Source organism: Thamnophis sirtalis, unplaced genomic scaffold, assembly GCF_051295495.1.
Source record: "Thamnophis sirtalis isolate CommonGarterSnake01/CBP01778 unplaced genomic scaffold, rThaSir2_p1.2 scaffold_3, whole genome shotgun sequence".
Taxonomy (NCBI): domain Eukaryota; kingdom Metazoa; phylum Chordata; class Lepidosauria; order Squamata; family Natricidae; genus Thamnophis; species Thamnophis sirtalis.
This window is the reverse complement of record NW_028261383.1, coordinates 68619654-68641466: the sequence shown is the minus strand read 5'-3', so window position 1 is coordinate 68641466 and position 21813 is coordinate 68619654. Positions and strand designations below refer to the sequence as shown.

At 35.6% G+C, this 21813-nt stretch overlaps 1 protein-coding gene across 1 annotated transcript in view; it reads right to left on the bottom strand.

Moving 5' to 3' along the window:
• FAM120A (family with sequence similarity 120 member A) overlaps window positions 1-21372 on the bottom strand; it is a 63307-nt gene extending 41935 nt beyond the window's left edge. The window contains exons 1-3 of the mRNA XM_087709078.1: window positions 20218-21372; window positions 13907-14153; window positions 9923-10005 (exon numbers count right to left, since the gene is read on the bottom strand). Of these exons, the coding sequence (XP_087565204.1) occupies window positions 9923-10005; window positions 13907-14153; window positions 20218-20691 (804 nt within the window). The 5' untranslated portion in view covers window positions 20692-21372. The remainder of the gene's footprint in view (window positions 1-9922; window positions 10006-13906; window positions 14154-20217) is intronic.
• Window positions 21373-21813: the final 441 nt, after the last annotated feature.

Sequence of the window (21813 nt, the reverse complement as noted above, 5' to 3'; positions counted from 1 at the left end):
TGTTTACAACCTTTTTTGCCTCAGTTGCTAAGGGAATCACTACAGTTGATAAATTAGTAACCTGGCTGTTAAGTGAATCTGGCTTCCCCAGATTCACTTAACCCATTGATTTAGTTTCTCAGAAGCTTGCAAAAGAGAACACAGCAATGATAATATGAACTAATTGCCAAGCATCTGAATTTTGATCACATGATCAAAATCACTGTAAAATTGGACGATCACTAAATGAACTGTTATAAGTTGTAATAGAATAGGGTTCCTTTTGGAATAATTTTTGCTATCTGTTGGCTATATTTATCCATTCATGCCTTTGTTATTTCAAAACGGGATTAATGTAACTATCTATTTAGAAATGTTTTTAAATACTACCGAGAAGCTGGTTCAAAATACAATAGATCTCATGTTGTAAAATAAAAGCCACAGTGATTTAATACCAATATTTGGGATGTTATGCCAGTTGCCACTGGGAACATAATTCAGTGCTGGATTAGGAACAGGGAAAGCCAAGTTCTAGTCTTCTCTTAGACATGGAAGCAATCTCTGTGATTTTTGGGACAATCACTTTTCCCCAGCATTAGGATAGTAAGCCAGCTAACAAACAAAAGCTCTTGTCCCATAATTCAGTGATAAAATGATTTGCTTTAAGAAGTAAGCAAGTATAATGCAAAAAGAAGCAGACCGTAAAAATGCAGAGCAAATACTAGGAAAAAAACATTGATTGTTATTGAGTTTCCAAGTACAATTCAAGTTATTGGTGAGGGTGGTGACCAAGGGTGGGTTCCTCCCAGTTCTAACTTCTTCTATAGAAGAGGTTCCACAAATCTACTGTGCCGTTTAGAAACGGCTCCAGCTCCCTTCCCCTGCCCGCCACTTACTGATTGACTGGTTCACCAATTGCCCCGCCCACCTCTAAGAGTCCTATCTAAACCTTAAAGTCTTAAAGCTGTCAAGTTTGAACATCCCTGGGTTTTTTTTTCTAAAGTATTAGGGGTGCAAGGGTCTTGTAACTTGACAGCTTTAAGACTTGCGTGCTTCAAATGCCAGTTTCTGAGCCAACATTTTGGTTGCTAAGCAAGAGCATTGTTAAGTGAGTTTCACCACGTTCTGCAAGTTGGCCATGCCCACCAGTCACATGACTGCCAAGCCACTCACACTTAGAGACATGGCTGATAAGCCACTTCCACCCAATCACATAGCCGGCAAGCTACTCCCATAAAGCAGGCCACACCAACAGAAGAGGTTCTAAAAATTTTTGCAACCCACCACTGGTGGTGACTCACCAATGACATTTGGGACAAGGTTCGTAAAGGATCGCTGCAAATGCAATCTGTCTGTTAGGTCAATTTCACGAGTTCGTAGGTCTCCTCTATGAAAGATTAGTGAGTATATTGGAAGCTATCTTTCTTAGTGGAATCCCTGCCTTCTAGAAAAAACTTCCCAAAGATAGCCAGATGTCATCTAATTTCTAGCACTGAAACAGAAAGCACCTGGATTTTTCTACAAGCAGTTGGAACTTGAGTAATATATATGTTAATTCTGTCATGAGTGTCATGTTTATAATGATGGGACTATGTATTTTTTATTCTTCTATTTTATTTACATGGGCTGGTCAGTCAAAAAAAAATACATATACAAATTATGTAAGAAAGGCAAATTATATTATGAAGTTACTGTTATAGAACAGTGTTATGGTTGAAAAGCACTATACGGTATATTTCAGTCTTCTATATTAGAGATGTCCCACAAGTTTAAACAAAAATTTAATAAACTTCAAAATCACAAGCTAATTGCAGTTCTGTCAACCAAAGAAAATCTTAAAACCTATTTCTGAATCCAGAAATTATCTACATTCCTCACACTTGCACAACATGCCTTTTCCAAATCTTGTGTAATACACTAGATCTACAATTTTTTTACAAGTGTTACTTTTTAAGGTTTTAAACCAATGTGGAAGAAAGCTCACAAAAATCAAGTAAATAACTATTAGCATAATCCTGAAAAATAATAAAAAGTATCATAGGGAGCATTTTTAAAGTATGGCATGAAAAAGACAAATTATCTTGGTTCAAGTCAGATATGTATATCTTTTTAGAAGCAGTGCTCATGTTAAGCAATACCAGATTTCAAATATGAATATGTACATTTTGTCAGCTCCATTTACTCTCTAATATTTGGTATCTTTACTATAACTTTTATTAGAAACGGGTGCTCACACACACAAAAAATGAATAAATAGACTATAGGCAGTAAATTTGAACATATCTCTCACATTAAGGAGTATTGTTATAACAATGTCTGATCTCTGGTATTTATAAAAGTTTTTGTCCAGCAAAAATTAAAAATAATCTGAAGGCTGCAAATAGTGGTGACCTTTGGCTAAATTGATGAGTCTGAACCTTCTATCAAGTACCCTATTTTTTGGACTATAAGACGCACCGGTATATAAGATACACCAAGATTTCGAAGAGGTAAGTAAGAAAAAAATGTTTTTACCTTCTCTCAGCCCCTAGCAGCACTTTTCAGGCTTCAGCAGGGCTGGGGGAAGGGGAAAATGCCCCCGTTTTTGTGAAAAACGGGGGTATTTTCCCCTTCCCCCAGCCCTGCTGAAGCCTGCAGAGTTCTGCTAAGGGCTGAGGGAAGACAAAAAAACCTCAGTTTTTGTAGAAAATGGCCCGCTTTTTGCCAAAACAGGGGCATTTTTGTCTTGCCCAAGCCCTACTGAAGCCTGCAGTGTGCTGCTGGAGCTGACGGAAGGCAAAAATGCCTCAGTTTTTTGCAAAAATGGGAGGTGGGGGCGGGGCTTTGAGAGGTAAAAAATGGCTGTATTCGGTGTATGAGACGCACCAACATTTCCACGCTCTTTTAGGGTGGGGAAAGCTGCATCTTATACTCCAAAAATATGGTAATTAGGTATATTATTATGAAAACTAAAGATCTTTAGTTTTTCATATTAGCAACTGGAGGTTCAGATTGATAACTTGAAGAAGAAGCAAAAAAGAGGAAAGTGCAACTGACTATAAAAATACACCAAAGAGCTATTAAAACATTAGATTATTGTAGGGAGGAATACCTCGCTCTCCAAAGCAGCAAGCAAAAGGGAACAGTGTTTCCTTTTTAAGACAGGGGCCTCACAACAGCCAGAAAATCTTACAAATCCTATGTAGATGATACAACTAGGATAATTTCAATCTTTTGAAATTTTGCACATATTTAGGGGAACTTTTTAACATAATCTACAAATACTACCATATATTTGATAGCTGCCTATTAAGGCTATCTTTTCAATTAACTCTCAGAACTTATTCTATGGATACCTATTTGCAAAACTATTTTGCCATACCAACATGGTATGATTCTTTTGTGAATTTATGCTTAGGAAGTAAAATGATTATTACCAAGTATTCTGAAAAAATAATGTTGGTTTAAGTACATTTTTGAACTTTAATAACAGTTTAGAATAAAGTAAATTCTGTAAGTACACGGAATAATGTAAAACTATTTAATAACATAAGGTGAGGAAACTATTTTTTAAAGAAAAAAAGGGGAGAAAAACCCAAAACTACACACTGAGTGATATTCCACACTGAATGACGTGGCTTCTATTCTTCCACAGCTTTTCTTTCCTAAGGTTTCTTTCCCCCTTCACATTCTCTTCCAGGGTGCGTATTTCATTCAGGATGAAGGAAGATAAATCCATTTCAATTATTGATGCCATTTCACCTAAAAACACACTATTTGAATAGTACCAACTGTATTTAATATAAACTCTTTTTAAACAGCATTTTCATTAAAAAATTATAGTTTAACAAATTTTAAATTGCCAAGTCTTTTTCTTTTTTTTTCTCCTTTTGTAAACCTCTAAAATAAGGTAGTGATGAATGGAAAAGAACTTCCAATAAATATTATTATGATCAGATTAAAGGAAGGGCTTAGCCTGGCCTTTAATTTTATTTGGGATATTTTTAATGAAATACCACTTAAAAATGCTCACTGATATAAGGGTTCTTTTTAATTTTTATTTTAAGAAAATACCTATACTTTGTTCATTATTAGTTATCAGAAATTCAACATTATAGGTAATAATTTTTGTCAATCATCAACTTTAAATTTACTTCATATTGTAATCAATTCTGAAAACACATTTCTGTTGGAATTGAAAGTCAGAATTTATTATGGTACACTTCTTACAGCCACAACATAGAGATGCTGTAACAAAAGCACTTAATAGCATAGCAGTCAGTTACAAAGCATACTTAAATGGGTAGTGATTTATTTTTGAAAAAAGAAATCTAACTGGGTAGCACTATAATTATGGTGGAGGAAGTGACATCACACCTGGACAATGGAAGTTTGAAAGGAGAATTCTGCAATCCTGGAGAAGATTTAATTTTTTTACCCAGTAACTGGAACCGAGAAGTCCACAAAAGAAAGTAGCAGCAGCAGCAGATTAAGTGGCTGAAAAAGACAGGCAGTGAATAGAGTTTTATTCTATAACTCTATAAAGAAATACCTCAAAAAGTTCTGCTAGCATAATGAGGATGCTCTGAAGTTCATAAAGGACATAAAGCACAGCCAAAGAGAAGATCATGTAAAAGAAAATTGTTACATATTTTTAAAGAAAAAAAAGTATGCTCGTGTGTAAGCTCCATTAGATGATTTTAAAATGAATGTCAAGTTTTTAATAATGCTACTGAGAATATAGCCAAAATTGTTAAGTCTAAAATGTAGAACAGGAAAGCAAAGTACAACAAATGTATTTTAAGAATGAGAAACAAATTTGATTGCAAACCGCTCATTTGAGTCAAACAACTTCCCAAAGACTGTAGCTTCATAAGGTCTAAGTATCACTGCACCAATACCAAATATTATTTTGTCTCTGTTTCAAAAAAATCATTATGTCTTCTAGCCTTGACTAGGCTATTTGCTAACAGTTTCCTAAATCAATATGCTTGTTGACAAGAGTAAGCAACTCTTCCACTCTGCACAAGCGCGGAGGGAGGGGGGTAAGTCAACTGGAAAGTTCTTGATCTCAAAATCTTTAATTTAATTAATTAAATTAAAATCTTTAATTCAAACATATTATATTGGCTTCTCCTTTGCTGCTAAAATAAATGAGAAAGCAAGTTCACAGACAAAAGAAGACTGTCATGTTCGCTGTATTATCTCTTAACAGGGATATTTTACACAGAAATATCTGGGCAACTTCAGGGCAACTTCTTCATCCTCTTGTTTTGAATACGTTTCCCTATTTATTCATCCTTATCCAACTTTTTTCCTGTCCTGCTTACAACAAGCAGCATGTTTGACTTCATTTAGTACAACTATGCTATACTTTTTCAAACTCTAGATAGTGAGATTCGTGTTTTGTAAACTTCTCAATATAAATAATTCTTATTCAAAGTTTCAAGTTTGAAAGATTTCTAATTTAGTGTTTTATGTTACATTATTTTATCTTGAATATGGAAGAAGATACAAAACATAAAATCCCACACCTGCAATGTGGACTGAAGAAGTCTTATATAGAGATACTTCCATTGGCATTGCCTTTTAAGTGCAAATCCATTGGGACATTAATTGGCCAGCAGGACTCCTCCAAGAGCCATTTCCAGCAATGACATTATGGAGAAAGACGACTTGCATATATATGTGTATACATATATATGTATATTTCATCACAATGCATATATAGTTCTTTTTTTCTCAAAGTGTCTAAACGAACAGCATTATGTGCCAGCACCTTAAGCATTAAATTTTTCAATGAGGAAAAGGCAGTGGTTAAAATGGTAACAATGAGAGATCAGCAGAAGAAATGAGTTTTCATCACTCATTTAAAAATATGGAAGAAATTAGACATATGTTATAGTGGTAAAAATTTCTAATGAAGCGGCAAAGCATAAAAACACATAATGAATATTTAGTTTACATAGAATGTAAGTATTAGAGGAACAAAAGCAACAACATAAAAATGTGGGTTATAAAAAGAAGCAAAAGAACAAACACATTCTGAAGTTAACATAAGCTTAAAAACAATATAAAAAGAAAAGGGAACCAATAGAGTTTATAGTAAGGTAAACTAATATAGTAAAACCAATGACAAAATGGATTAATTTTAGAACTGAAGATAGAGGAAAAAGGTTACATGCTTGTATAACTTTTATATGATAATCTACATACAGGTTGCATAATTTCATATACAAGGTTCTTACTATACAATAAAAATGGCACTTTGAGGAAGCCATAAGTAATTCAACAATACCAGGAACTGCTGTAATCAGTCAAACAGGAGTAGCACTCTGATTCTTATGATCTTATCATGATGGCATGAAAATCAATGCATGCTATTTCATTCTTTTCCAAATCAGAAAAGGGCTAGACTAGTACTTTAGGAGAATGTTGCTAAAAATAGAACATCCATTTGTTCATTACAAAGAACTTTATAGTAATGATAGAGGATAGACAAGTTGCAGCACCAGTTCTATTCATTAATATGTTTATAGGTTTTAGTGTGAAGAAGGTATGTGACAACAGACTGCTGCTCAATTTACAGTAGCCTATAAAGTACTGAGAGTCTGGTAAAGTATCCCAAACTCGCAGGCACTAAGAGTGCTCAGATCCAATAAGACCCTTTATAAGCAAATATATATATTCATAAATACTCCATGCTGTTGTTAAATTCAAATATGTGTTTTTCTTTTGTAAATGCAGAAACACTTTATATGTGGAAAATGTAGAAAAATATGTCATGAAGTAAAAGTAACAAGACTGAAATTACCCAGGTTTGAAAAACACTAAAATATCTTATTGATCCTGAATGAAAAAAATCTGAAGTAATCAGATAGCAGACAATGGCTGTATTCATCCTTCCTTCTGAGCTAGTCCATTCAAACAAGGCTTAGTGATCTAGTTAACACAATATATTAAGTTCTAAATCACGGTTTAGAAATAATAATGGCTGTATTCACATATATATGTATGATTTAATAAATGTGAATCAAGCCATTTTTTTTATGCTAACACTGCTATCGCATAAAAGAGTGAAAAAAATGCTATGCTTTTGAGGTATATTAAGAGGAAAATCTAAAGCTACAATTTTAAAAAATCATTTTAATAGCTATTTATATTTTATAAATATAAATATATTTTAGCTGTCTGCTGTATTGGGCGGAGGACAGAACAGATGGATGGGTGAGTAAACTTACTGCCTGCATAAGCCAAATATACCATTTATTATTTCTGTCATATGCTGCTTTTATGTTATTGCTTTTCTTTTAAATTTTGGTTCCATTCTTATTTATGATTTTAACTTTTGTTGTTGAACAAACCAAATAAGTTCCATTCTTGGGTAGTACAAAAGACAGTAAGATAAATGAAATGAATACATATAGCACAAACAAATCCATCAAATATTCCAATCTCAAACTACATTCAGCCTATAATTGGCCAAAATAATCTAATAAATGTATCAAAATAAATAAAATAATTCATTCATTTATATAGCAATATTCTGATTAACTAAAATATAGGCATAGTAAGCTTTCGAGTATAATTATTGTGGCTTGAAGAATAGGTTTTTCAATTTTAATATAATTTATACATTATCCATTTTAACTTCTTAGAGTGACAAAATCCAGATTGCATTGAGTTTCCACTTTTCCTCCTTAAGACCAATATATAAAAACTCAACTCCCCATGGTTTCTAGTTTCTTAAAAATTTATATTTCTATATTCTCTGTCTACATGATCCCAAATTTTAAAAAATAATGGAGTGAAATGAGTGCTATAAATTCCTTTTGGCATTTTCCTTCTTTGTTAATTTTATAATGGAAAAAAGAATTTGCTGCAATATTAATACCTTTGTATCAGGCCTTTTCTATAACCTAATATGCTTTTGCTAGGAAAATTTCGTCTTTGAAAAATACAGCCATCCATAAATGTAAATCTCCAAATACATATCTAATCATAAATTTAGAACCCCTGTGGTATAACATTTTAATATGATAATACAGGATATGGGCAGTTACTTTGTTTATTTGACTTGCTCACATCTATGGGCACAGATTTAACTCATGAAATCGGAGCTGATCTCAAAGTAAAATTGCACACAGCAAAATAACTGCAGGAGGTAATACAAGGAAGGATACTACTCCCTTTAAACAAACGTATCTCTCTGCTGCGATTAGATTTTCTCTACTCCATTTTGTACATCAGAGGACACATAGGAACATGTATACATATTTCCACTAATTGAATCTCTAAATTAATAAACTACTTAGAAATCAAAACACGCCTTTATTGTTCAAGTTTGTTAACAAAGAGTTAAAAGCTTTGTTGCAAGAGGTTTGGCCCACCATCTTGAGACATGGGAACTGGTATTCTTTTCTGTTCAGATTTACAAAAGAAGGCAATCGACTGCTGGATAGTGTCTAAAACTTGCTGATTTAATAAAGTATACAAGACAAATACATTAAATTTTGCACGCATTGGATCCCCTTTTCAGTAAGCTACAATGCATTGTGTGGAATTTTCAATAAAAGTATTTCTTATGATCATAAAGTAAATGCCTGAATCAATATATAGTAAAATCAAGTGAAGCAACCTGCATGCAGATTTGAAATATCCTATCTACATGTGATGCCATGGCTTATCATGCTTGTGATCTTGTGATGCTGGAGGATTGGTCTAAGAGTACTTCTATAATTATTTTCAAGTAATTGTTAACACACAATTATTAATTATTAAGATTGGTATTTTCCATATATCCTATTTAAAAACCATTCTTGAAATGGAAGTTTTCCACAGTGCACAAATGATCATTACTAAACATAATAGTATTTTAAAAATGTAAACAATGAATGAGAGAATCTGAAAGCCATAAATGGATCTACAGTTCCTGCTACACTTTCTTTTATTATAAAAAATAAAAAAAATATATGTCCAGTTGAGAAGGTGGTAAAATTCTACAAAATCTGAATTAAACAACTAGCCATATTAGGAATATTTTGAAAACTAATTCAGAAAAAATGTCTGTGCACTTTACTGCTACTCATTAAAGAAACTATTTCTCAAATTACTGAATGAAGATATGGGGGGAAAGCTGCAGCTCTTAAAAAAAAATCAGTTAATCCAAATATGACTCATACACAGCTGCAATTTCTTCAAATTTACTTAGAAGCCTAGAAAGCAATAGGCTTCTTTAATGAGCAGAAGATAGGTGCCAGTCTTCATACAGGGCTCAAAGGACTTTTCCCAAATTATTTGTGAAACATGCCCAATCCCAGTTAGTGGTGTGTTTTTTTAATGTTGCTTATAGATAACTGGAGAAATTCTTCAAATGTTTTAATTTAACTGAATTAATTTAACTTATCTTTGAGCTGCCAAACCAAATTAAAAGGGAGGCATAATCAGTCAAATCAAATAAAAATAGTTCTTCCCAATTCACAGTTGTTCTTTCAAATTTCCACTTTGTGAACTCTGGTTCATCAACATACAAGCATTCTTTTTTTTTTAAAAGAGTTTGGATTTTCATAAGAGTTTATAGTTCCACAAAGGTTTCAAATTTTGTATTTTATAAATATGTGTACTGTAGTATACTTGAAAACATTTTTTCAGACTCCCTAAAAAGGGAGTAAAAGTGAAAACCAAAAGGTCTAAACATACAGCTGGTTCTAGAATGAAAGAATGAAAACTAAAATGAGAAAAATCAGAATTTAGAACACCCTATTAGTGTATGTGTGCCAAAAAAATCCTTAAAGCAAGCAACTGCAGTTTAATCTGTTTCTCAACATTAGTACTCTATCAGTCTTTGTCGCTTCTAATTAAGTAGACTATTTATCAGGAAACATCCAAAAATAATATGATGCTTCATATTATGGATTATTTGTATCCTGTTATTTATTTTTCAAAATGAAACAAATTGTTCTACCTTAAGAGAGGCCAGTGGATGTTCTGGACCAAGTAAACTCCAATGAAATGAAGCTAAATCTTCATCAGGTAGAATGTGATTACCTAAAATATACAATACAATACATGTCAATATGAATTACATCAGTATCTGGAAAATTCAAATATTCTATTTTACAGTACTAAAACCAGGGTCAATATAACTTTTAAAACTGTAGGAATATGAATGCAATTTATTTTAAATAGCATGTTTATATAGATAGATGAATCTCCACATATGCGTTAACTTAAATAAGTGCTTGGAATTAATGAAGCCGGATAGGGTTTTTAAAAAACATTAGCTTCAAATTCTACTCCCAAATCATGGAATTCCATTTTGTTAATAGACATAATTAATCTATATTTTTCCTAATATCACTTCTAATTCTTATATATACTGTATTTATCTGAAAGTAGAAACCTATTTCTAAATAATCATGTTTAGGAGTTAAGCTCTTCAGACATTACTTGCTAAATGGACCACTTCAACCAAATGAAACAATTCCTAAACTAGAGAATGTAAAATCAGGGCTCTGCTTCTATTACAATAAAAGTAACAGCCATAAAACAAAAACTGAATATCTGAAGATATTCTATGATTCACCAAGGCAAAAAAATTTTTGAACCATTCTAAGTTGTGTAAACATTTTAGTAGGAAAGAAGAAGGAAACAAGAAACACAAGCCTCCCTTCTTCCAATAATTTTACTTCTGTGGTGGTGATATACCAAAATTTAAATTATGGCTCTGCATCAGGGTAAAACAGACAGCATAGCATAAAATCATTCCAATATCTGATCTACCCATACTTCTGGAATTAATGGATACATTTCCAACAATGTCAATAAACAAAGATGAAATGATGTTCAACTTTTATGTTGACATCCCAAAAATCTATCTGATTAAAACATGTGATGATATTCATAGTTTCATTATGGTACTGTTGTTCTACCATGCGAACAGGTTAAGATTCAACAGTGTAGTTTCAGATGGTAAAATACTGAAATCAACTGCAATCTTGTTTTCCTCTAAGAACTTTTCTGTCAGAGTTTTGGGTCACACTAGAATGCAGAAAGCAAAAGAGACAGACCTATCTCAGAAAATGTAAATATCAGCTAAGTGGCTAGCCAGGGAATCATTCATTTATATGTAATTATGAGGTTGATCATTATGATAATGGAGACAATACACAAGACACTTAAGTTCACTGTCAAAGAAGTTCCAGTTTTGAAAAAATATATATATATAAAAGTTGCTGAATCAGTACTTTCAGTCACATCAAAACATACTGAAATACTACCGACTACTTCCATCAAAGTTCTTGGCAATTGTTGGAAAAACACACAGAGTTAAGTGATCAAGATAGAAATTAGATGGAAGGCTACATTTTTGATGCAGGCATTCCTAAAAGTAAAAGGAATTGTGCACTGGGTGGCAAGCCTTACCAATCAAACAAAAAAAATCCACTTTTGTTTAAACAATACAGTATATTTGATAGGGATACCAAAGCCACTGATATTTTCAAATCCAGCCTTTTTAGTCAGCAAATCCTTATTGAAATATTTCTTGATCCTCATTTTTTTGTGGAAAACAGCTAAATAAAAAATATATTACTGACTAATGCTAAATTCAGTAATCCAGATGGCGTCGCTATTCCAGGAAAAAGTATATACAGTATCACTGCTGCTATGGGCAACTTCTCAAGAGCTTTACGATCCTTATACTAACTATAGGCACAGAGTAAGCTACATTGTACAACATATCTTTTCTAGAGGTTCCATCTTCTTTTTGCTGATAGCATCAACCAGTTATCATTCTTGTCTTCATCTTTTAAAACAGAAAATTGAAGGATGATTGATTTGAAAAAAATCTTTGGATGTATCCAGTTTTGTGGTGAATGCTTGCCTACATTCAAGCACTAAACAACATTGATTTAAATTGATTTAAGATTTTTCCCCCTCTCTCTTTTGCCAATACTAATTGGTTACTCAAACAACCTGAACCAGAGTCTATTAGAAGGTGTATTTATAGGATGGCTCTCTTAGTATGGAGCAGAAAGGGCTGTCTTAGTGTTTAGGGTGCATAAGTGCCTTTTTCTTATTTTATATACGTTTATGTATGTGTTTGAACAATATTTTTATAAATAATAAGTTTTTCTAAGCATCACTAATTTATCTTCTATGAATTGGCTAATTGTTTTGTGATTTGTGTGAGCCTTGTCCAAATAGAATTTGTCTGTGGTAAGAACATTTAGAGAGTGTTCTTTCTCCTAATAACAGAATATGCAGGTCTGACAGTAGGCCTTTTCAATGATGCTCTCTACTTAAATGCAATATCCTTCTCCAAGAAGTATATACTGTAAGTCCCAACTCTCCTTATATTCAATAAGCAAGTTAAAGCAATTTGGGATGTTTTCAATCTTTCATTGAATCTTGCAATGTCTCATAGCTTGTATCATCACTTAATGACTTTCACTGGTATATAATTTGAATTTTGAAGTTTGCGATATACTATTGTTGTCCAGAATTATTGATTAGGGTGGGCTGCAATATTAACAAATATTGTCAATAGGTAAGTCCATCAATGAAATATAATGGTATGTGAGAATAACCTTTGGGACACAGGGCAACTAAGGGAACAGTCATATAAAAGGCAGCTGGTCACAGCAGTAATATAGTAGGGCATGAAACTCAATGAGCTCCTGCCTAGTTTTAGGGCTATAAAGAGACGAGGTTGTACTCTCAGACAAAAAAGATTCTGCTAATATGACCTTACAATAAAGTAGAATTATCTCATTTGGTTGTGTGGTGGCACAGTAGTTGTAGGCTAATTCCGCTGACTGCCAGGGGTTCAATTCTCACCAACTCAAGGCTGACTCACCCTTTCATCCATCCGAGGCTGGAAAAATGACGACCCAGATTGTTGGGGCTAATATACTGACTCTGTAAACCGCTTAGAGAGAGATGTAAAGCACTGTGATGAGGTATATAAGTCTAAGTGCTATTCCTATTGCTATCTGGTCTACCTCATAAGGCTGACAAATAACTTGAAACCATGATTTAAAATTAGGATTTATTGGTAACAATAAATTACCATTTGAAATCTTCAAATAAATTATATGCAAACAAATACATCTTGATTAACATTATATGCAAGATAATCATTATCTCAATTTCCTATGTACTCTATGTGTATACAAATATGCTGATGTGTATACTAGAGTAAGCTTTGTAATCACCTTAGCGTTTACATATAGTTGGAATCACCATTCTTTCACTATTTCTGATCCTATTCAGTTAAATTTTTTATTAAAATTAAGCTATTCATATGTAGGACTGTAATATGTAGGACATTTTACTAAGTGTCAATCAGAATATATTATAGTGAATAAAATGCTTTAATTTCTAGCTAAATAAGTAGCATTTGGTGGCAGTTACACCCAACTCCAAATCAAATAGTAATTTGGGCTGCATGCAAAGCAGCACTCTCCTCTCTTTTTCACGGCCCAATCAGGACAAAATCCCACACATCTGTAGCCACTAACTCTTCTAAGAATTTCTATTTTAATAGATTTTATTCTAAAATTATTTTATAGGACATTAGAATTTTCTATACAGACATGCTCTTCGTTTTAAAAGTATCTAGAACTAAATTTTTCTCCTTTTCTAGTAAGCTTTATTCATTCATAATAATGATTGTACCTGTAAATATCATCCAATTAAGTTAAGAAAATTTTAATTGCATGTACATTTCATATAACATTCAATTATGTGATACGAAAATTTTGGCTTGAAAGCTTCCCAATTAAAGTGGGCTGATTTCCAAATAGCTAAAACATGGATTTAATGGAATTTTTCAGCACATTTTCAGGGCTTTTATGCTTACAAACATACAAGTCTCCCTTTAACAAATTTTCAGGATACACACACATACATGTACATACAGATTACCATGTGTTATTTTACCTACCTAAAAGAGCAGCAAAAATAGGAAACCTATTTGGATTCAGGTCCAGTTGCTTGGCAACTTCATGCATCAGGTATTGGCTTGTTGTGAGGCTTTTTCCATTACGGCTCAGTTTTAGGGCATGGGCACTGAAATAGTAAGGGATGTTGCACAATGCATAATCTGAATCATATGCAACCAAGCCATGAAAGCCTTTTTCTCGGCAAAAACCAATTACTTCTTGATGGTGATCTTCGATACTTTGTGCAACCTATGCAAAAGAAAAGGAGATGCAAAAAAGTATATAAAAAGTTGGCTCCCATTTGTACATATAAACCAAAGTCTACATTAATATCACATTTTTAAAAGTTCATATATTGAATATAAAGTCATAGTTTGCTAAACTTTATACAATTAAACAAAATTAATACTCTCAACACCACACTGCTTTATATTCAGCATTCCTTTGGATGAAACTAGTAAGCTTGTTCAGATAGAACTTCTAAGGAAATCATTGTACAATGACACTTCATCTAATGCTTTAAGACTTCTTCCTCACTGGCAAGTCACAGCTGGCATTTTGAGAAAACCTGCCTTAATAGGTTTATCATATTCTATCCTACTCTTCTGGTGGTAGATCAATCAAATAACTTTTTCTATGCTTGACAGTTTGACCAACTTTCCCTGAAATTCACCTACAATTCCATTTCTACTCCTTACAGAATGACCCTGGAACTTGAAGTAGGTCAATTTCTATGGAATAATAACAGCTTGAAAGAGATCTATTTTAGATCATTCAAAGCGGAAAAAATTGAAAGGCATTATGAAGCATTTCCTAACATTTTTAAAACATAATACAATTTTTATACTATACAAAATAATTTAGAACTCAAAAGGATAGGGAAGTCTTTCTCAAGAAAGGCAAAACTTCAGTTCTCAAAAGGTATTTTTTTTAAAAGGTAACAGAACTTCAGATTCAGAAATACTGATTACATGATATTTTATGTAGCAAACAAATATTCTCAACTTTGGGGGGGGGGTTCCCCTTCATTACTCTCAGGGTCTTTTTTCCAGAAAATATGTGCTTTCAGTATTTGTTGCATATATTAGAATTTAAAACTTTCTTCACTTTACTATAGTGGTGGTGAATTTTTTTTCTTTTTCAAACTTTTCGGCTGCTGGTTTATTTTTACCCAGAAAAAGTGAGTAGATTCCACATTTCTAAGAATTCAACTATCTGTAATAATATTTATTTAGAATTTAACAAAATTTAAATTATTTTAAACTAGCTATAAAACTAACATTAACTTTCTAATAAAAATACATGCTCCACTGTTTCTTGCAGAATACACTTTAATTAGTATATTCCATACAATAATAAATTAACACAACTTATCTTAAACTCTTTACATTTCAAAATTATGTATTTCATACATTTCCATTTTCCTCAAAATGTTGGTCTACTCTCAGCAGTAACAGTATTTTTTTTTCTAATTACATCAACATTTCTGGAAAATGTATAGCTAGTTAGAATATGATTATGAACATGGATTCATTTAATTATTCCGAGACCCTCTTTATCATTTTGTCAATTTCCATTTCATGCCATAGGAATTTCAGAATAACCTGACTAGGCATTTAGCAAGAGAAGTTTCCATAAAAATGCCACAATGTCAGATGTCCAGCTCTGTAGCAAGCATAGAGGGGCCTTCTCTTGCACTACTTCAAATTTATGAACTGTTTTCCTGCCTCTTTCTTGCCTCTTGAAATAAAGCACCTTTGGGACAATCACGACCTGGATGACTGAGAATCTCCATAGGCATTTAACTATCTAAAAACGGTTTAACTTTTTTCTCACAACAAAACCAGCTAAATGACAATCCACAACAGAATGCCCAATTAAAGAAAAGCCTAAATAAACCAGATTCTACAATTTCATAAGGGGAATTGAACCCACATTTTTCCACCAATCCTTTTAAGAAGCTGAATTAATAATATGTGTAATTTACTGTATTTAACTGTTAATTGTTAAATTTGCTGCTAGACGTCTTAAATGCTGTAGAGGTAGCATAGTACAATCACACAGGTCACACTTAGTTTGTGGGATTTTTTCTAGGAAGAATATTATGTTTCTTGTATTGATTAAATATTAATAATCTAATTTTCCTAATATAATATAATTCATATACATCTGAATAACTATTTTGAATATGGAGAACAGAGCTGAGAATTTTTCTTTAGAACGCTCTCTCCCACTCTCTTAAACACATTCTCACTCAACATAACCATAAACAAAACTTTTATAAAATTCCTTTTATAAATCCATATTTTCTATTAATCTTCTATTTGGTCTATTAAAAACTAAAAAATAAAACTATAAATTTCAATTTCCACAATGACTATTCTGACCAATTCTTGCTCAATTGCCCAGAAAAAGCACGCCAATTTGGTGGTGAGCATCAGTCTAGATGCCCACACATACAACCAATATTGGGGTGGGGTGGGGGGATTGACAAGTCTTATGAGCAAATGCTAATTAAAATATAAAAGCAATGGAAAGACTCCAGTATTACAACTCTCCTCAGAGATTTAAGAATATCAAAATCATGAAAAAGAAAGTAGATAAATTATGCATGATATTCTAAATGTTTGCTTCAAAATAGTTTTATTACAGATTACATCTCCCAGATTTGAGCTCCTTCAAGTGTAATGGATTATGTAGGGTCTTTGGTGTTCACTGTGCTTGGTTTCATTATCAAACAAGGTAACATAATCAATTCTTTAAAAAAAATGCTCGTTTTATATACTAGTGGTTGCCTAGTCAGTATAGGTGGGAGTGGTCTTGTGATTCCTTCATTAGGTTGTTGTTTACTGTTAGCTTGTTTACCTAAATTGGTGGTTCCTTGATTGAGGTATTGTTTACTTCTTGATTGTAGGTCTAGTGCTAATCTTGCTTTTAATCTCTGCTCATCTGGGTGTTGATTGCTGATGAGGAAGTATTTTGATTTTTTTTGTTTCCTTTTTGGCTTTTTGATTGTTTCTTGAACAGCATGTAGATGTTGTTTATCTCTATATGAATGTGGATGACAGATTTGTCCAGGCTTCCAGAATTCCAGTAATTCACTAGCATTTTTAAGATTGGGATTTAGCTTGGTCTAGGATGTGGAGTATCAAGAAACTATGATCTGTCCATGAACTGTGAAATTAAGGAGTTTTCATCGTGTCTTCTAACTGCTAGCTCCAAGTTCAAGAGAACACCAAAGATCCCACAGTTCAATCCTGAGCTACAAGCATTCTTTTCTATCAGTAATGGAACATGACTTCTATAATCCTTATTAAGTACAAACTTTGGCCAGAGTAGATGGGTGACAGACTGTATAATCCGACACATTTGGATAAATTGGAGAAAAAGTCAAATAGGTATTGCTGAGTGTCAAGTCACAGAAACACAACATTTCACTGAAAGTTATTTAAAACTGCATCATGTATCTATAATGTGAAAGGCAGTTAAAATGTATTGACATATTATGTGTTCTGAATATAACTTCCCATGATCCTTTTCCTGTTTAGACTCAGATATTCCCTATTGCTTATGCAACTTATTAAAATTATGCACTTTATATGTCACCAATATAATGTGAATTATGTTCATTAATCATATAACAATCATAGTCATCATGATAGAATTTATTTTATATATTTAATATTATCTTTAATATAGTTCACTAAAACTTTATTCTACCAGATTTAATAGCATTAAGTCAGTCCACTTTTAAAGGATTACTGCATAGAAATATCTTATTGCAACTTTCTGTAAATTTAGAGTAAGAAGAGCTATTGCTAGCAGATTTTAAAGTTTGCATTAACAATATAACATTTGCTTTTATTTCTATTTTACAAGAAGATTCTGATTAAGTGTTGGAAATAAAAATGTTTTAATAAAAACTTCAGAACATCAATACTCTTTGAAATCATTGATCCTTTTTCTTCAAAGACTACTGTAAAGATGGGTTTCTAGCTTCAAATCATGTACTCATTAGAAATGTTAAATCACATCTGATTTAAAGAAATATGATTGCACTTAGCAGCTTTCCACTTCTGATAGATGAGTAACAAGAACAGAGCAATCTAACTTGTTCACTATGATGTTACACTTAATGTCTGTCACTTATGTAAGCCAATCATTACACCAGATTTGTGGACTTGTAGGCTTACTAAATTTCTTACCAGTTACAACTGAAATAAGGGGAGGGACTTCCACTAGCAACTTAGTCTGAAGTATCACAGCCATTCTACAACACAGAATGAATTATAGGCCTTAACTTGTTAAGTTTCAGTCAGAAAACAATTAACCCACACTTCCAGAAAAAAGTATGTTTTCAGTTTCACTGAACATATTAAAAACTAACTTTTAATATCCATGTGTAAATATATTCTGGGGCTGTGGGTGGAGAGTATCCTTTGTCTCTTATATGCCACAAGGTAGAATCAAGGTCCAATTACAAAACTGTACATTATCTGCTAAGGTCACATATTTAGTCAACTATGCAACATAATTGTCAAAACTTTCTACTTAGGAGAGCTAAGAGTTCAAGCAGGATACCTCACCAGTAGGGCAAAATGAAATAAAATGAAATGCTATTACAACTGCTATCATGAGAACAATACTACATAATTATCCAGGGGGGGGGGGGGGAAATGGAGGAATGGCACTATGGTCATTGATCTACATGTAATAAAATCTGTAAATCAAAGCATATTGTAAATAAATTTATTAGACCACATATATAATTGTATTGTTTCATTGCTGTACAGTAACAATTTAAAACTTAGTATCTTCTACAAAACTGTAATTAAATGATTTATAATGGTGATATTATTAGTCTAAAACTTCAAACTTTTGTGTAGTTCAAGCCACAAGTCCTCCCCAAATTATAGATTAAAAAAACTTGTTGCTTGCATGCATTTTGTGGACAACTGTCTAATTTCCCATTTATGATTTAAACAAATTATACACATAATTCTAATAATTCTTAAAAGAAACAACCAGATCAAAAAATAACTCTGATTCAAAGAGTGGTTATTAGGTTCGAGGGTCACTTTACTAATCTGAAGGATCAAAACAATAGAATTAAAGCACCTGAACCTGATGTTTTCAAAAAAGGAACACAAAAGACAGTTAAAACTGAGTGAACCCAGAACAGAAATATAACAAGATAGATTTTGTTCCCAACTGACTATGCAACTCTCACTCCTGGATCAAGTATAATGATCACCAATTATCTTCCTTTATAATTTAAACTACAGTTTATAGATATTTGTACAGAAAAGAATGAACATAAGAATTATGGCAGAAGACCTGAGGATAGATGCCAAAAAAACTTGTATTATTAACAAACCAGAAATCCAAGTTTAGGAACAATGGAAAAAGTAAATGAGGATTCCTTGAAATGTTTAATTGGTTTCTAGTCTATAACTGTAATACATTGAATTGAGATGTTTAATATTAGCAACTCATTAGACTTCTTACATTGTGGATGGGAGCCTTTGGATGTTCCCTGTTCCTCTCATCTGATTTTCAAAGCTCTATATATAAATAGAAAAATCCCTGTACAGATTGAGGACATCAGTTTGCTTACTAAGTCCTCTCCTACGCCAGCTCGGCCACCCTCTACCTTCCTGCCTCTTAGTGAGGACGTAGGGAGACTTATTTCTACTCTGTTCCTGGGAGGGGAAGAGTTGTAGCCAAGACAAACGCAATTACTGTACAAACTTTCGGGGCAACCTTGGATGATTATTAACGACCAGCGGGAAGCACGCTGGATCCCAGGAAATCTCAACTCCCCGCCCAAGGTTCTAACTCAGCTAGTTTTCGACGACATTTTGCGGATATGGGAAAACAGAACTTCCCTCCCTTCCTCCCTCTGGAATTAGTCAAACCATAACCGGGAGGGAAAAGTCTGCTGCCATCTTTATTAATGCTGCCCCTCTGTCCACCGCACGGAAGGGAGGAGGACTGGGGGGTTCAACCCAGTAAGGTGCGAGGCGCTTCCATGAATAGAAGGACGGCAGGCGCAGGAGTTGGTCCCCGATAGGCGTCAGGCCCCTGCTAAAGGGCCCCCCCTCCACCCCATGAGACGGGTGGGGAACCGGAGAGCGCGAAGGGAGTAGAAAAGGAGCGAAAAGCAATCAAAGCAGGGCTAGAGGGCAGATCGGGGCTGCAAGAGGGCCCCGGTGACACGGGCCAGGGAGACGCATGCAAGGGAGCACTGGGGCAGCGAAAACGGCATTGGGCAGCCCTCCGAGCAGGCCGTCGCTTGCCTTCGCTCGCTTACCTTGATGTGGAAGCGGATGAGGGCCAAGCGGATGCAGTGCGCCATGCAGACAGGCGGGAGAAACCAGACCTTGGGCGGCGGGGTGCCCTTATTTTGGACGTGGCTGACAATCTGTTGGGCGGTCTGGCGCTCGTTGCCTTGCCGCTTCACCCACTCGTGGAGCCGGGCCTTTTCCAGGGCGCCGTTGAAGAAGACGAAGAGCTCGATGTTGCCGTTGAAGCAGGCCTTGGCCAGCGCCGCCAAGTAGCCCAGCATGTGGTTCCATTGCCCGCCGCTCACCCAGTCCGTGTAAAAGCCGCCGTAGAGTCGATGCAGGCAGTTGTCGGCGTCGATGAGGAGTCGCAGCGGGGTCTGAGGAGGCCTTTGGCGACCACCACCCACCAGGCTGCCCCGGGCCAGCTTCTGCAATTCCACCGGCACTACGGCACTCGGGCAGTGTTTCTCGATGTAGTCCTGGAAGCCCTGCACTCCCATGGCGACGGTGGGACCGGACTGGGTGTTAGCGGGGGTTTAGGTGGAGGCGGCGGTGCAGGGAAGGAGCTGGCTGAGAAGAGCGTCTTCGGCCCGGGCGTGGAGGCGGCAGGAGCAGTTGCGATGGGCAGTGCTGGTGCTGGTGGTCTAATATTATTCAACTAAGGCGAATTGGTTGGTTGGTTGTTGGGTGAGCGGGCGGGCGGGCGGCGGCGGCTGCAGTTACACGGTGGCTCTTCAGGGGGGAGTTGTATGGATTAGTGGGGGGTTCATGGCTGCTGCGCCCGCCATGTGCTGCTCTCACAGCGCCATGGCTCAGGGGATCCGGGCTACTGCTGCTGTGGCTGCTGCCGCTGCGGCTCCTACTGCCGGGGAAAGGAAGGGAGGGAGGGAAAAGCGAGAGAGAAGGAGGGGAGGGAGGAGGAGGAGGAGGAAGGGAAAGGAGGAAAAGAAGAAGAGGGGGGAGCGGCACAACACGCAGGAAGCCAGCCCACTCGCCGCCGCGGAACAGGCGGGACTTGGCCCAGAGTGCCGAGGCCGCCACTGCCGCCCGCCAGCTTGCTCAGGCAAGCGGAAGGCAGCTGGCCCAGGGCCGACGGCCCGCTCTCCCCTCTTTCCACTTCCACTTGAATGGCAGAGCTGGAGGGCAGGCTGGCCAGGCCAGGCCAGCTCCCCCTTCCGTCTCCTCCTCCTCCGAGCCTCCTCTTCTACCACCACCACCACCCTCGACTAAGCCTCCTCCAGCAAACAGATCTGCCCCAACGCCGCCGCCCTGTAGCTGGGACGCTAGGGCGCATGGCCTATTGCATAACCCAAGCATGCGCACGGCGAGACAGGCGGGAAGAAAGCGGAGAGGAGGATTGGTCCAGCCGGGGCCGCGCAAGCGGAAATGAGGGAGGGGTAGGCGCGTGAATGGCGGGTGGCTGCAGGGAATGGGAGGGGGGGGGGCTGAGAGCGACAAGGAGGAGGGGGAAGTGGGGTGGTGGTGAGAGGATTCCTTGGGGTTCGAGGAGGAGCGGCCGTTCGGTGGCTGGAAATGTACAAACCACCTGCGGCTGACCTGAAATCTATAAGGCTTACTCGGCGAGGCTTCCTCCAGAGTAACTGAGCCACGAGTGCTAATGT